Source organism: Clinocottus analis, unplaced genomic scaffold (assembly GCF_023055335.1).
Source record: "Clinocottus analis isolate CAN_PGR_092001 unplaced genomic scaffold, fCliAna1.0.p SCAF_15, whole genome shotgun sequence".
Lineage (NCBI taxonomy): Eukaryota > Metazoa > Chordata > Actinopteri > Perciformes > Cottidae > Clinocottus > Clinocottus analis.
In genome coordinates this window covers 1,427,209-1,444,543 of record NW_027175876.1, presented here as the reverse complement: position 1 = coordinate 1,444,543, position 17,335 = coordinate 1,427,209, and the positions used below count along the sequence as shown (strand labels likewise).

General features: G+C 46.4%; 1 protein-coding gene across 3 annotated transcripts in view; it reads right to left on the bottom strand.

Moving 5' to 3' along the window:
• plcb1l (phospholipase C beta 1-like) overlaps nt 1–17,335 on the bottom strand; it is a 107,612-nt gene that overhangs the window by 20,909 nt on the left and 69,368 nt on the right. For all 3 annotated transcript variants that reach the window (XM_068576717.1, XM_068576716.1, XM_068576718.1), the window contains exons 10-25: nt 14,894–15,040; nt 13,060–13,217; nt 10,877–10,959; nt 10,529–10,613; nt 7,398–7,572; nt 6,171–6,257; nt 5,787–5,857; nt 5,471–5,567; nt 5,292–5,376; nt 4,248–4,372; nt 3,986–4,140; nt 3,281–3,445; nt 3,101–3,200; nt 2,354–2,458; nt 2,146–2,261; nt 44–182 (exon numbers count right to left, since the gene is read on the bottom strand). In XM_068576717.1, coding sequence (XP_068432818.1) covers nt 44–182; nt 2,146–2,261; nt 2,354–2,458; nt 3,101–3,200; nt 3,281–3,445; nt 3,986–4,140; nt 4,248–4,372; nt 5,292–5,376; nt 5,471–5,567; nt 5,787–5,857; nt 6,171–6,257; nt 7,398–7,572; nt 10,529–10,613; nt 10,877–10,959; nt 13,060–13,217; nt 14,894–15,040 — 1,893 coding nt within the window. The remainder of the gene's footprint in view (nt 1–43; nt 183–2,145; nt 2,262–2,353; nt 2,459–3,100; nt 3,201–3,280; nt 3,446–3,985; nt 4,141–4,247; nt 4,373–5,291; nt 5,377–5,470; nt 5,568–5,786; nt 5,858–6,170; nt 6,258–7,397; nt 7,573–10,528; nt 10,614–10,876; nt 10,960–13,059; nt 13,218–14,893; nt 15,041–17,335) is intronic.

The following is a 17,335-nucleotide window of genomic DNA, read 5'->3' as shown; positions in this document are numbered from 1 at the left end:
CATCGACATTGCGCTCGGTGAGAAAAAGACGCCGCGTCGGTACCTGCGGACTGGGGCTGGTGGCCGACCAGCGACGGCGGTTTCGGGGCGATGATGGGCGTGTAGCTCAGCCCGTTCTCCGCCGGCGGCGCCGCCCTCTGGTCCACCTTCGACTCTGAGGGGGCATCGCTTCCCGCCTCCACCTGTCCGTCACACGGGGAAGAGTCAACGTGCGGATCGATCCGGTCGATTGCAGAGCGTTTGAAATCGAACGGCAGCATTTATCAACACACAAAAAAAGCATCGCGTCACTGGTCACAAACACCCACAACACATTGCTCGGCCTCCATGAGTGTCGTTGTACCTGAGTCCTGCCGGATACTTTGTACACATAGCTTTGGTAACCCACTCGCAACATCGCAGATCTCATTAATTTCCCCCGAGGCTGCGCTGAAATCTCAGACTACAAACACACACTTATCTCTTGAAGTGTTCAACGCAACTAGAAATAATCTTTTGTTCTCGTCGCACCAGTCGGATCCTCTCTTCCCTCCTTCTTCCTCCGCTCTGAATTCATCCTCTGCCTCTTTTTTCCACGCTCGCGCCATCATATCAGCCGGCAAATCAGATGAAAGGAGCCCTTCAAGAACAACCCTCCTCCTCCTCCCCCCACCAGAGTCTTCTAGTTACAACCTGAGGTAACCCCCGAGTCCTGCCTTGCCTCGTCCGTCTCTCCTCAGACATCCTCCTGTCTTCCTCCACCTCGCCTTCATCCATCATCGGCTCAATATTCAGCGCTGACGAGGTTCGTTAGTGCGACATGTTTTTGCCGGCGTGGTCGTTTCCTTCCATCACGCCTCCGTGGATCAAAAGCTTTGTCTAAAAGCAGCCGGGACGCGTTACAACTATAAGCTGCTCGGGCCTTCAGGTCAACTCAAAGCTGCAGCCTGTGCTGCAGGTAAAGGTCGCTGGAGGTGAGAGGCGCACAGAGTCGGATAGTTTCCTGAACGCAGCCTCAAGAACTGATGCGAATCAGGTCACGTCAGTTCAGTTACTCGTTGGTGTTTTTTTTAATGTGAAAAGTCGTTTGAGAAGAAGGAGACAAACCTCATTCACCTGTGTTTTAACCATATATCTACTGCGTACGTGTCTCCTTTGGGCCTTGCAGAGGTGAATTTTGTCCGTGTGGTAATTTTCCTTTGTTTTCTGTGAGACTATCACAGAGATGAAGTTAACAAACAAATGCATGCATGCACTAGGGGTCTGACAACTTGATAGTATTAGATCAAATATGTTGACAAAGTTGTACTTTGGGGACAATTTGCGGTTGAAAAAGGTAATATATCGCAATATATGGCAATACTCAATATATTACAGTATCGTGATAATATCGCAATATTGTGACTTTAATATTGTGACTTTAGGGTCGTGACTTGAGTATTATTAAATATTGTGACTTAAATATTGTGATAGTATTGTATTGATCCGTAAGTATCGTGATAATACCATATCGAGACTTAAGTATCGTGATAATATCGTGATAATATCGTATCGAGACTTAAGTATCGCGATAATATCGTGATAATATCGTATCGAGACTTAAGTATCGCGATAATATCGTATGGTGGGACCTCTGGTGATTCCCACCCCTCGTCTGCGCCACAGCAATAAGTTTTCTTTAGAGTTCAAAATCTCCACAGGGAACCTTTGAGATTGACGTTGAGCTCAGTTCAGAGTTACCATATAACAAACAGCTAAATAGTTGGTTTTCAACCTCAAATCATATCCTCTTTTCGCGAATGAGGAAGTAAAGGCTGCGCTGGTGTCGCCCGGTTCCAGTCTTATTCGCCTTATTTCAGCCAGACACAGTTAGCTTTTCCACAGACTGGGAGTGAAAAATGTCCCAAACCAGAGCGATCTACTGGGGATCAGCGCTGGAAACAAGCTGTGTTTTAAAGTGTGGCGAAATTAAGAAACCTCATGAATCAAGTTTCTTCCTAAATTGCATCTTAATGGTGTTTTACTCAAGAAGCTGGCGGCTCCACTCCGTCTCCATCGTTCTGCCATGTGCTCGGTGGCACACATAAAAGATACGAGCACACACACATGAGCTATCCAGCATATGTGATGGAGAGCAGACACACACACACACACACACACACACACCTCTTTGTCCCCCTCTTCCTCTCCTCCCTCCTCCAGAGTGAGAGCCGCCAGCTGATTGGCTCTCTGCTCCATCAGGTTGACGTAGCGGATGGGATTGGATAAAGCTTCGATGACGTCTGAGGAACAGGAAGTAAACACAGATCAGCGAACACCGAACACGAGTCTGGACCTGGAAGTGTTTTTTTAAAGCTACGTTCACCTGACTGACCTGCAAATGTGTCGGGGACGTAGTCCTTCACTTCCACGTACACGAAGAGGGTCGGCAGGGTCAGGGACTGGTTCTTCTCGTTCCTCATGCTGATGTAGTGGTATCCTGCAGAGTCAGGGTTACAATTTATAACCTCCACCTGCGTCAGCAAGCGAGCAGCAAAACATCCAGCGGACCAAATCTTCTGCACCCCCAATGTTGGACCTCCTTTTCCCTGCGTTTGAGTCGTCGTAGGAACCCCAAATATATTCCAATACTTGTGTTTATTGTATGTATTTGTTCAGCAAAGTCTTGGAAAAAAAAATGTATATCTGCAAAAAAATCACTTTTAAAAGATATTTTGATAATAACTATAAACATCCAGCATGATATGAGCCAGATTCCCCAAAAATGCCTCCTGGAGCGTCAATAAGACACCTTTTTGGAAAGATTAGGACCTAAAGAATCAGAATCTGCAACAAAAATCACAATAAATCAAAGTCTTGGTTTGTAAGGAAGAAGTTTCAGTCAAAACAACTGTCGTTTGGTTCAAAAATGGAAAAAACTACGTATTTTAAGCCAAAAGATTGTCTGAATGGGGCATGCTGGGACTTAAAATGTCCGCAGGAGGATTTTCACGCACTGTTTCCAAAAGATTAAAGCCTAAGCGCGTTACTCGTGTGATGCTGTCTCTTCTCTCATGATTCACATTCAGCTAAATATTTAAACTCTCATATTTGAGTAGTAAAACCAGCTGGAGCTCCTCACCTGGCCGGATGGCCGACACGGGGATGATGCGGTGGCCGATGAACTTCCCTCCTTCCTCGAACACGGCGATCCTCAGTGAAGCGAGCGTGGGCAGAACGACCTGAGAGGAACGCAGAGAACGCGCTCATGAGGACGTGAACAAGGCACCAGGCGACAGACGTGTGTCTGTGTGTGTGTTACCTTCTTGAAGACGATGGCCTCTTCCTCCCACACCGGGTTGATGGCGTTGCCCTGAGACGTCTTGGTCTTGAAGGCTTTCCTCTTGGTGTCCACCGGCAGGCCGAACATGTCGATCTCCACGTACGTGCCGACTTTCTTATCCGACAGGAACTGACCCGAGATGATCTGGAGGGACGGGGGGAGAGGAGAGAGAGAGAGAGAGAGAGAGAGAGAGAGAGAGAGAGAGAGAGAGAGAGAGAGAGAGAGAAACAAACACACACACACAATAAATAAAAAGCAAAGAGAGAGGATATAAGGATCAGACAGACAGAGAAAGAGAGAGAGAGGAGAGAGAGAGAGAGAGAGAGAGCGAGAGAGAGAGACAGAGAGAGAGAGAGAGAGAGAGAGAGACACACACACACACACACACGTAATAACGTAATAAATAAAAAGCAAAAGAGAGAGTAAAAAAGGATCAGATACACAGATGGAGAGAGAGAGAGAAAGAGAGAGAGAGAGACACACACACACACACACACACACACACACACACACACACACACACACACACACACACACACACATATATATATAGAGAGAGAGATAAACAAACACACACAATGAATAAAAATCAAAAGACAGAGTAAATAAGAATCAGACACAGAGAGAGAGAGTGACACACACACGCACACACACGCACACACACACACGCACACGCACACACACCTTCACAGACAGCGTGTTGGCCACGATGCCGTCCACCGTGCTCTCGGTGAACGGGTCAAAGTGTTTGTCCGGCCGCCTCATGAACTCCGGCTTCAGCCTGAAGCCGCACTTCCCGTTGTACTCGTACATGCCGAGGTTCAGCTGCATGGACAGGTCTGAGGGGGGGGGGGGGCACACGCGTGTTATCCAGGGGAGTCGACAGCGCTGGAAGAATGAAAAGGTAAAGGTGCGAAGGGGAATGAGGGATTTAACTGCAACGCACCGATGGTTTGGAAGTTGAGCGCCACCAGCTGGCAGCCGGCGTTCCAGAAGAGCTGAGGGTTGTAGTTGGACGAGTCCACCCGGGTGCCTTTCGGGTAGATCCTGCTCAGCTGCAGTTTGTTGTACCTGAACGCAGCACGGTGAAGGAGAACGCTGCCCGACAAAGTACTCTCACTACCACTAAGTACTCTCACTACCACTAAGTACTCTCACTACCACTCAGTACTCTCACTACCACTAAGTACTCTCACTACCACTCAGTACTCTCACTACCACTAAGTACTCTCACTACCACTCAGTACTCTCACTACCACTAAGTACTCTCACTACCACTAAGTACTCTCACTACCACTCAGTACTCTCACTACCACTAAGTACTCTCACTACCACTAAGTACTCTCACTACCACGAAGTACTTCTTCAGGGAGCCGAACAGACGTCGCTTCAAACCGAGGAGCCGCATGATGAGACATTAAAGGATAATTCATAAAAAACAACAAAAAAGAGGCAGCAAGACGACTTCTACTTCTTATATTTCACTTTCAAACCAGGATTAAGAACCCTGCATGTGAGGAAATCTCCTCTTCATCTAATGAAGGAATATCGGGTTTCTTGCATTTTTTAATATGTATTTAGTTTTCACTAAACGGGCAAAGAACCATATATGGTAATTTGGTGGCTGTTCATTTTCTACTTTAACATATATATATATATATATATATATATATATATATATATATATATATATATATATATATATATATATATATATATATATATATTTTAAATGTCACAACAGTAAAGGAGTATTATTATGTCCTCTAATAGCGCTCTAAGGTTGACATTTTGAATTTCAAAGTATTTCAATTTTTGGCATTTATTATTACTCATAAAAAAGTGACAAAGTTTCTTCGCGTATGCACGTCTGTGAAGCCAAAGACACATTTATTCTACAAATACGTTCTGTAAATATAATTTACTGTTTATTTATATGACTTGTATTCTACTGTGTGTCTCTTGCGTCGGTCAAAGTGAGAAAAGATACTCCACAAACTCCACGGGACACTTGGTGAGCTGCTCCAGCGCTTTGGTCTCCACGAAGGACGACATCTGGTAGCTGCGATTGATCTCTGCAGGCGGACGAAGAGCCAATAAATCAATAAAAACCTTCATTCCACGCGTGTATGAGCTGACGGAGATATAATAGACATCAGGCCGACGCACTTTTGGAGGCCTCGAAGCTGTTGAACTTCACCGGCTGGATGTAGGTGACCAGGTTGGACATCTCCTCCGTGGCGAACGCCTCGCTGCCCGCTGTTCCCTGTACACACACACACACACACACACACACAGACACACACACACACACACACACACATATACATGTCACTTTATATCTAAAGGCGATGCAGCACAATTTTTTAACAAAAGATTTTTTTGTCCTGCATTACCAGATGTGGGCACTAGAGGGCAGCCTCGGTACATAATCTCATAATCTCCCTCGTGACCTGTGTTTGAACCGCCTGTTTAAAATACACACCTCGTCCATCGAGCCCTTCTTACAGTCGTCATCGTCGTCGTCTTCATCCTCGCTTTCGGCCTCCACCTCACCTGAAGCACGGGAAGAAAGAAAAAAAAGGGAAATGAGCCGAAAAGTTGAATTGAATGCACATAAAAAAAGAAGCCGGACAGAATAGAGAGCGGGTCTTAATCTGGGATCAGCCGGCTTGTTGCTCCTCCAGCGGGAGCACGAGTACATTAAACTCAGGACATTAGTTCAACGATGTTTCGGTCGAGCTGATCCTGAGCTCTGCTGCCGATTTCACGACCGAATCGGAGGTCACGCCGACTGAGGAAATTAATTTCGGTCGAGCTGACCCACGGAGACTCGCCAAAGAGCTCAGTCGGTGCATCTGAGACTCACCGATGGACTTCCTGCCCTGCGGCCTCAGGCTGAGCTCGGCGCCCTCCGGAGGCTGAGACGGATCCGCCGTCTCCTCTTTCGTTGAACCTGTGCGGAGGAGACAAAGCCGTCACCTACGACCCCGACGAGGTCAAACCAAAGCTCCTGTTTGTGTTCAGTCTGCCATCACGCAGCACATGACGCTGTGTTCTGTGGTTAATAATAATAACACGAAGATGAAGCACTCTGCTTAGTATAAATAGTATTTCTATAAGCAGGAAGCATCATTAGGCGGTGAAGGAACGAGCGAATATTCTTCCACACTTTTCTAAATCCTGTTTCTTTTATTAATTTCCACTAAAACGACCTTTTATTATCCAGCCGGCACAATTTAGACGAGAGTAGAGGAGAAGAGGTTGCCTTGAAAAGCTTTGTGGGTTGTCCTTCACTCTGAATTATCTCACATGAATATGACTTTTAAGCTGTGTAAATAAATATGAACTCTCAGGTTTGGTGCATTAATAACAGACATTTAGGCCGTCTTTGTTGTGCGAGACACAATGAATGAATGCGTGTTCATCTAGAACCAAAACCTACTCCACCGACGACAAACGGCACACCGGTTGATTATAAAGGGTTGAAAAAGCAACACCTGTGCTGCTCGCTTCCTCCCACCAGGGGGCAGTGTGACGCTGGAGCCGCTCGAAAAACAACTAAAAGGTCGATGATGGAAATAATTTACAACTGCGTGATACCCTTGATGTGCAAACACGAATCGATGGATAGAAATATAAAAACAGAAGAAGACGAAGCATGCACACACACACTGAAAGGACACACACATGAAGTGTAGCATGCACAAGAATGCAGCCATGAGCGATGAGGGGGAACTGAAACCAGAGAGCAGCTGCCAAAATATATAACCCCCCCCCCACCTCCATAAATTGCGATGTGTAAAAAGTTCAGCGGACAGTTATAGTGATCATGAACTCCACCGGACGCTGCGAGTGTTTAAGGCGCCCGGCGGCCCGGCAGCAGCCAACAACGCCGGCGAGTGATGGAGAGGGCCATGAAAATGATAAACAACAGCGCCGCTTCGCTCCGGTGATTCAGTTTCTGGACGGGATGAGAGGCGCCGGTGCGTTTTTACAGATGGACCCAGATGGTCAGGCTGTTTTTTTTTTCCCCCCCATCTGAAACAGCTCTGCTTGTGTGTTTATGTGTGTGTTTGTGTTTGTGTTTGTGTACCTGCGCTGGGGGACGAGGGCTCGCACACGCTGGAGGAGTCGCTGTAGGTGTTGGAAACCTGCTCCGACAGCTTCTTCTTGGCGCTGCCGTCCGTCTTGTGGTGTTTCTTCTTGTTCTTCACCAGGATCTTCCCCATCAGCTCCAGCGGGCTCGGCAGGGGCACGCCGGACTCCAGCTGATGGGAGGAGGAAGATACACACAACTTATAATGAGGTCAAAGACAGAGGACGCTCGTGTGAGTGTGTGTGTGTGTGTGTTTGGAGACAAATGAGCAAATTACAGGAAGAAAGTACTGCGGGTTGTCGACTGGAATGAGTCGTTCCCCAACGCGGAAAAAAAATGTCATTCTGCTCCAAATGAACGGAGGAAGATCTCCAGAGCTCGTTAGTGACGGCGAGAGGATCGGCTCTACAGGATGTGTTGATGTAACGGCTGAAAAGTTTACACTTCCAACACTAAAATGTGCTTCCTTGAGGGGAGATGGAGGGATGGAGGGATGGAGGGAGGAGAGTTAAACCCAAACATTCGCCCTCTCAAGGGAGCTGGAAGTAGGAGGATCTCTGATTTATTTATGGGGAACACTGCTTTTGGATCTCGGTGTTTAGAGGTATTAATAATGCATTATGTGATGTCGCACACACACACACACACACACAGTTCACAGCCAACACAGTTGACAACTTATCAGCTACAAACAAAACTTTATTTGTTTCTTTACTTCTCCAGTTTTTTAACACTGATGCCGAGCGTTCATCTCTACACATTATTTTTTTCCCGCTGCAGCTGCTGGGAAGTGATACAAAATTCAATAATAACATATTTAAGGATAAAACCCTCACAGAAGTCATTTTCTGCTGTTAAACGACTTCTACTTTTGATACTAGTTGTACATTTTCTGCATAAAAACAGAACTTTTTCGATGAGGTTTTGCCAGTAAAGCTCATTTAAAGCCTCCAGCAGGCGATGAGGTCGCGATCCATTGTAGAGGTCATTTACATATCAAAAAAGAAGGGAGAGGCTTTTTTTTTTCCATTTGGGAGACGGGGCTCAGTATTAAAGGATCGCCCGGAGCAACAATGCAACAGCTTGTAAATCTAGCAACTCAAAGGGACGAAAAAAAAACAAGTAAACACATCATTTCTGAGTTGATGAGTTGTACTTTTTAATCATCCTAGAAACAGGAGTTTAATTGCGCCGCCTGAGGGAACGTGGGCACAACTAGAGATGAATTTACCTAAATAGTGATTAAACATGGCAATTAACTTTTGCTGTTATTCGACAACCCGACGAGTACAAATGGAGACACACATTTTGTGTAAGCGTTGCCTGTTAATCTTCTTGTTGAGACTGTGAGGGATGCTACATGCTCAGCGCTACGTGCGAACGTCTGCGACGGAGTCTGCAGCTTAAAACTTAAGCCTCAACAGAACTGAACAAACTGCAAGAAAAATATCTTCATTTCTGAACATATTTCATCTTTTTTTTCCCCTCGCAGTTCTAATGAATCTGTTTTGGCAAAATGCAGCTTCCATCAGCGTAATGAATTCAGTTGATGGGAGCCGTAAGACAAACAAGAAAACATGTTCACGGGGAATCACATTTTTAGGTTATTTTGGCTCATTATTTTTTTGGTGGGAGGAGGGAGGAGAGCAGACTGTTCTCAGTTTAATTGAAAAAACAAAAAACAAACTCCTGTCTCTCCTGTTTCTCCACGACTGATGGTTTGATGGCGAGCAGAGACATGGAGGAGGGAGGAGGAGGGGGAGGAGCTTGAATCTCTCATGAAGCTGTAATCCTCTTTATTCTCACCTTCGGCTAAACCCCAAACCGGCGTAGTCGTCTCTTTCCAAACCAAACGGAGCCGAAGTCCCGTCCGATACGCTGCCAGAGGGGAGCGGGTGTCATTGCACTTCCTTTCTCCTTCCCTAACTCCCTTGTCTCCTCATATCTGTCTCCTTCCTTCCTCACTCCATTTTGAAAAAGACTTCCTCCCCCTGGATAATACTTCAATGTCAAATCCAGTCATGAAGGCTGCTGGGAACTTAAGCTGCTCCGTAGTGTCGTATCAACAGGGGCGAGGGATCCCTGGTGAACGACATGCAGGCCGGGGAGAAGGGGAGGGGTGGAGGGAGAAGCACACGCGTGTGCCGGCCTGTCCATGTGCCGTGTTTTTGATGCGTGTTCCCCAGAGTGTGAGTTTTTTTTTGTGTGCGACAAGTGTCTAGGATTTGCCTCACGTAACAAAGTGCCTGCGTCATTACACACACAAAGACGCCCGTGGGAAGGGAGGAAGAAGAAGAAGGAAAAAAGAGTTTGGCCACAAAGAGGCAAAGCAAGCTTTTGACTGGTCGCCATGGCAACAGAGGAGAGAGACAGATAGACGGCTGCCAAGTAAAAAAAATAATTAAAAAATAAAAAGAAAGCACGGGTTTAAGATCAGGGCGCTCAACGCCGCTGTCGTTTTTCGCAGCCTCTCCGGAGACGACGGAGAGGTGGGTGCAGAGGGGATAAAGAAAAAAAAGACTGCGGGGTAAATAGCCACAGGTGTGTGTGTGTGTGTGTGTGTGCGTGTGTGTGTGTGTGTGTGAAGATGACAGAGAGAGAGAGAGAGACAAAGAGAGAGAGAGAGGGAGGTAAAGTCCAGGGGGCAACTTGTAGCGTGCCAGCAGTGACAGAAAGAAGAAAGACGGCAGCGCCGCTTCAGGAGCTGGAGGCCGTGTCGACGCGCCGCCGTCTGAGCAAATGAATGGATGTATGAATGGGTGTGGGTCCTGAATTCACACACGCGTGTGTGTGTGTGTGTGTGCGTGTGTGTGTGTGAGTGTGTTGTTTGTGTGTCGCATAGCCGGCCTGCAGCGTTCAAGGACACGTCTCTCGGTGCACTCATCTGTGTGATAATATCCGGTGAGTCCCTCGCTGCTGCTGCTGCTGCTGGCCGTGTCGCATGCGTCCGTGTGTTTGTGTTAGAGAGGGAGGGAAGGAGAGAGAGAGAGAGACAGAGAGAGAGACAGAGAGAAAGAGAGAGAGAGAGAGAGAGAGAGAGAGAGAGAGAGAGAGAGAGAGAGAGAGAGAGAGAGAGTGTGTGAATGTATGTGTGAGCGGATGCGTGTTGGAGCATCTTATGTACTCACAGAATATTTCTCCAGAGGTTCAGTCAGCAGCGCGTCTCCGAATATTGACCGGCAGTACTCTGCCATCTTAGCCTGCTGCTTCGGTCTAGGAGTCATCACAGACAACAAGAAGACGCACACAGACACACACACACACATCACGGTTTGTCTACTGAATAACAACAGTAACAAAAAAAACACACTATTCTTCTTCCCAAGAAGAATCTCTCCTCTGAAAAACATGTCCCCCACAGCCGATGAAGACAAAATGGCCGTATCGATGCTGACCCCCCCTTCCTCCCCTCCCTCACATCCAATGACAGGCGATCAATAAGGTCGACGCTCGTCCTGTTTACTCTGCCAACTCACGAGTCCACGTGGTTCTCAAAGGACAGGATGATGGGGAAGGGGGAGGTCTTGAAGGCGCACTCTGCTATGGCCTCGATCACCTCCTAGCAAACACAAACAGAAAGGAAGAATTGCTCATAATGCATCTATGAATTATGTTAAATAAACACAAACACACACACACACACACTCCTGAGGGCAGAGGGTTGCTACTGCTTGAGTAACGTGATGTGCATTAACATCAACGAGCGTCAATGTATGTGCTGATTCGATGTGGAGAAGAGAGGAAAATGCAGTTAAATGTCAGTCAAACGTGTCAACAAAACAGAGGAAAAGAACTAATTTAAAAAAAGATTTTGTGGAAACGGGAGCCGAGCCGCCGAGTGAGGAGTCACCGCTCCACAACTCGGCATCTGATAACCGGGCTTTTTTTTTCAGAGCGCCGCCGACAGTCTGAGTCAGTTAACGGCGTCGACAGTTCAGTCCTCGTCTGTGACTCAGCCCTCTCTCCATCTGGAGCTCTCTCTTCCCTCCAACCCCCCCTTCTTCTTCTTCTTCTTCTTCTTCTTCTTCTTCTTCTTCTTCTTCTTCTTCTTCTTCTTCTCACTCGCTGAGGCTAATTCCATTAAGCGTCTGCTTCGTCTTCTGCGGCTCTCATTAGAACTCCGTTTCGTCCCATCAATCAATCCTCCCGCCTCGCTTCTCTCTCTTTTTTTCTTCCTCACACCTTCTTCTGCTCTCACATTTTCACACCATCCTCCTGCTAGCGACGCTTCTCTCTCCTCTCTTTGTCTTCTCATCTCCTGAGACTTCAATGAAGCGCCCCTCGGCTCTTCGTTTTAGGGCCATCCCCCCCCCCGTCCTTTACTATTTGCCATCTGTTGAAAACATGACCCACTTTTCTTTTTTTGTTTTTGTTTCATCCCACTTCGTATCCAGCGCTGCTTCTCCCTCCGTACCGACTTTCATCTTCAGCGTCTGCTTTTCTGTCTGTGCTTACATATTTAGGTCTTAATCCTACTGGTTCTGGCGAGCGTTTATGACGCAGTAAAATGTATAAATCCCTACAATTACATTCACAGATGCTTTTACATGTAATCTATGCTAGGTTATCTCTTCACGGCTGACACTTTGCTCTCTGGATTACAGTTACTGGACATTTCCTGCGTCCGCTGCTTCACGATAAAGAGCGACGAGCAACACCAAACGTCTTGTGTTTGTCACAGCGGTGGGTGCTGAACGCCAAAAATAAATAAAAAAAGGCATCAACGCGTTTCATTTTTCAGCATTTTTTTCATTTTTGTCTGTCGGATGAAATCGGCTCGAAACTGACACGGAAAGAAAAGTGAGCCCCGAAGTTATTGAGGTTATGAAATCATTCTTTATGCTGCTTTTAGGAGGTAAAACTGCTCTGCTAATATGTAGTTATTTAATGATCCATCACAGGCAGGCAGACTGACACTGCGGGCCCGCGGCTCACCAATAAGTTTCGGTTTATTTGACCACCTTTGGTCACAGATAATATTGTTTTTCTGTTTGGCACCGGAGCGATCGAAGAGGGATGATGATGAGGAGCGTCCACAGAGAGCTGCAGGTGACGGGCTTCACTCTGCCGTGCCGTGAGGGTTTCTGGCATGAAATCAACTATTAAAGGACGACTTCCTTTCATTAAAACAACGTGAGATTGTTTGGCTGTCCTGTGAACAGATTTATCTGTTTGTTTTTTGGCATTTACGGCATGAAAGCAGCTTCTCGAGGAGCGTTTGCTGGAGTATTAAACTGCAGTCGCTGTTACGGCGTCAAACAAATAAAATGGGATTACAACATAAATACGTAAAGCTAATCATCTGCCAGCGAGAGACATATGCATCTAATACACTGGACCTTGTTCTTTGGATTTTCTTTTCTTTTTCAGCCTGAAACAAGTATTTGCATTTAGGTTGGAAAGATGTAGAAGTTCACATTATGTGGCTGCCAACACGCTTACATGTGACCTCAAAGACTTTAAAAATGAAATCAACTGGAAATCAAGATGCAAAACCCATTTCAACTCAAATATGTCTGAACTACAAACTGAAAGTACAAATCGAGTCCTAAACGCATGAGTGGCTCACCGTCCATGAGGTCCGTTTACCCAGAAGCCCCTAGTGCGATTATTAAAACTGCGTAAATCCCTCCGCTCTCCTTTTTTTTTTTGGCGTTACCTTGAAAGAGATTTCCGTCGTCATGGTGAAGCCGTGAGTGATGACCGGCTCTTCTTCTGTGGTGCGACCCTTCCAGCAGTCCAGCTCGATGCAGCGGCAGCCGGACAGGAGGACCTGCTTGTACATCTCCACCGACGAGTTCCCCGCCAGCTGGCCGGCTGCAGACGAGGAACAAAAACACACATTAGACACAACACTTCAGGTAAATGTTCTATTGATTCCATGCATGTCCCTTCCACACACACACACACACACACACACACACACACACCTTTAAAGAGCTCATTAACCGCATCACCCGCCAGCACGATGCGGTAGAAACAATACGACCGGCGTCATCTGAAGCAGGAGAATCTCATCAGCACCCTTTCACCATTAGCGAAGCAATTATCTCTTCACATCAGCGGCGTCGAACGCGAGAGACGGGTCGGTGTTCTCGCTTCGGTTGGCGTCTTCCCGCCATTCTTTTCTAAATGTTTCCTCTCCCACTCTCTGTCTTTCTCTCTCTCTCTTTGTTCTGTTGTTAGACTGTTGTTAGACTGTTAGGCTCGCAGAGAGGACTCAAATGCAGATGTGTGGTGGAAGAAAGTAACTTTATTCTTTCCAGGAAAGGCAGGATTTAAAAAAACAAAACAGGATTCAGACAGAACAAAACACACACACACATACTTGTAATGAGGGCCCCGTGAGGACCTTTGTCTAGCAGGTGTCGCGTGGGGACACACACACATACTTGTAATCCAGGCCCCAGGAGGACATTGTCTAGAAGGTGTCGTGTGGACACACACACACACACACACACACACACACACACACACACACACACACACACACACACACACACACACAGTACAACTCGACAAGGGCACAGTAGGGATTAACTGCAAGGGGAAGGTAACGAGACACAGGTGGAAACAATGAGGCTGCACAGGTGACAACAATCAGAAGACACACACACACACACGCACAAACAGTCACAAGGCATACAGGGGCAGGAAGTGCGGAGACACACAGGACAAACTAAACTACTCATAAAACGGGAACCCAGAAAAACCCCAAACCGTGACGAAGACGTCCTCGACCGAAACACTTTCTTTACCGAGCGAGGTCACGTCTCGAGCTGCCGTGGAGTCTAGTTTTCCCCTGTGTGGATATTTATTATAGCGTTTGACACAAACACCGCGAAGGGGCACGAATGCATTCAGCGGCGCCGTACCGATAATAATATTTAAAATGTCACTATCAGAAATACATGATGAGAAACGGTTTGTTTGTGAGAAGGGAACCCAGGGCCCGTTGTTTGTTTTTCTTCATTTCTTCATTTCGCAGGTCGCGAGTTGGTCCTATTACAACAAAATTCCATTTTTCCCCCCTGTGCTGTAGAAATTTGATCCACTTGAAAGATTCAATGCTCTCCAGTTCCCCTTAGAATAGATTTGAATAGATGAATTCTAATATCCATTGAGGAGAAAATGGCCTCCGCACAAAAGCCTGCCGTGCCCGCGCGGCGCCCGGCAGCTCAGTTACTGTGACTACCAAGTCCAAAGAAATATTTAACTCATGAATATCAATGAATCGAGTATCACGGCATGACTTGATTGGATAACCTCTGGGGGAAGGTAACACAAGGAACGGGCCTGATGTGCACGGGCGCGTTTGATTGACTGACCTGCGAGCTATGGAGTCGGGTTGGTATTCACTTAAGCGACCCGAAATGATATTTTCGAAATGAACGAGTGAGCCGTCCATGTGTGGAGGAATAAATCATGCACAAGTGCAATCAGTCAGTGGAGATGGAGTCGAGTGTGTGTGATGTGTGTGTGTGTGTGTGTACCTGTGAGGTATGTGTTGTGCGAGGAGTTGATGAAATAGTTGGAGAGAGGAAGGGTCATGTCTTCGCTCTGGTCCAGCTTCTCGGGCGGCATGATGCTGTTCTCCTCCCCGTTCAGGTACTTGGCGAAGCCTTCGACCGAGATCTGACCTGCAGGAACAGAACACATCACACGCTGAGTCCTACAGACTCTCGGCACATAAAAACACCTTCCAACTCCTGGAACTAAGGGGTTAAAGTCTCACGATGTTCTTTGTGCTTCTTATTGAGGATGAATCCCGACGAAAAGACGAAAAGTAACTCTGGTTTGTTTCATAACGAGCATTCTCCAGCACTGAATACTGCTTAAATACTCACTAATACATCAGAAAGTGTGAATCCACGGCTGCAAAATAATCCCAAATAAATGCACAATTATTCTAGTATTGTGAATAAAGTTTTCTAAAAACTTCAGATGCCCTGCGCTGTTTTTAAAAACCACTTCTTTAAAAATGAAACACATGATGTTCGGGAGCTGTTTAATAAATATTTACAGCTTCTGTAGGAATGCATGGAGGCTTTGGGAGTCGTACATGTATGGACAGACACACTAACACGTTGTTAGTTTTGATCTTTTCGTGCTATCAGTCATATATTCATCCTTTACTCTATACAACCAACACATGGTGCACGGCATATGGAACAAAAAATATGTTTTCATTGACAGAATCCTCACTTTGCAATGTTTGAAATAAAAAAAACATGAAAAAAATAAAGTATTTTTGTGTGTACACGTTTTGCTGCAGGTTTAATTCAAATTAACTGTCGGAAGACGGCGTGTGTTCAAACGTTTTTCAAGGTTACATTACAATAATGTTCATAATCACTAATTAATATTGAGATTACATTAGTGGTTTAATTTAGCCGGAACCCTAATTCGCTGTTTGCCGAAAGCCTCCGTGGTTAATCCTTAAAGCCCGTACCGCAGTGTTTCAGCTTCTTACACTTTGCTGCCGGAGCGTACTCTCAGTTATTAGCCTCCATTAGAAATATTAACGTCTGGATAAATGCATAAAACAGCTCCTGTTTTCAGAGGTAGTACAACTTTTCCTCATTTCAGGCTCCACCAGCGTTCTGCTCTTAACACGGTCAGACAGGAAGTTCAGGGATCTGGAGAAAAAAAAAGCCAAACTGCCCTTGACGTCGTTATTTTTTTCTTGTTTTGATGCTTCGTCAAGGTCACATCGAGTTAAGCGCTCGCCTTTGTTTTATTTATTTTTTTACGCCGCTGTCTTCACTGAGCTCACGTCTTGGAGAAACGCGGCTGACGCCTGAATTAATAAGTGATGAGCAGCGGGAGAAGAGCTCCAGTCATCCGGAGACAAGACACAACATTTCCATACGCATTTCCATACACGTCACACACACACACGCACACACACCTGCGTTGGATTACATCGATCTCAGGACAGAACATGCAGCAAAAACATTCCTCCGCCCACACGCCAACACTCCAAGGCGTGCTAAATATGCTAAGTGATGCGAGCTCGGCGGGCGCAGCGGTGTCCCTGCGGCCATTTTATGTTAATTAATGCGGTGCCCGCCCTCTGCAGAGTCGCCGGACTAATTAACAGCGCCGACTGTGACACGCGAGGCCCGGCGTCGCAACTTCCATTCGACCGGGCGGAGGCTTAACCTCTGTACCCGGCGGCGCTCACACAGAGTTCCCTCTAAAGTCCCCAAGACATTTGTCTCGGTCAATAAGAGGAAATAGGTGTTAACATAGCCGGGACTAGAGTGGCGCTCGAGTGAGGACCTGCAGGTCGACCGAAAGGCGAGGAGCGATCTCAAAGGACGCGAGGATGAAAGGTTACATGTAAAGAAAATAGAGGCTGAGCTGGGACGAAACTGTAACGTGGAAATATTCTAAATGTCTTATTTGCTTTTTTGGCTTAACTGATCAGCAGTTGGTAGCTTGATTCCTGTTTTATTTGTAGGTTTTCTGCCCTTTTTTGTCGACTAAGCCAATGAGGAAGTGTCTCAAAAACTTGCATTCTCTCTGCTGACCAGCAGGGGGCGACTCCTCCAGTTGAAGTCTGATTGTAGTCTGATTGTAAAGAAGTGTACGAGAAAATGACTCTACTTCTCTCTTGATTTATTCACACATTACAGCGTGATGTTCATTTACTAAATGATGCTCCATTCAGAGTAAAACAGACCATAAAGAAGCAGAGGACGCTTTAGGGCGGGCTGACTGTGATTGACAGCTGTGTCAAGATTGCGACGTCTCGGCCGTGCATTTGAGTCCCGAAGCTGCTATTCCTGTCGCTACGTTTGTCTTTATCAGTGTCACAGGAGCACTTGTGACAAACTACATGCATCAACACCAGAGGAGGAGGAGGAGGAGGGGAATGGATGAAGTGCCCCAGATGGACAGAGTCGAGATGGAAGCTAAGCTAATCCAGC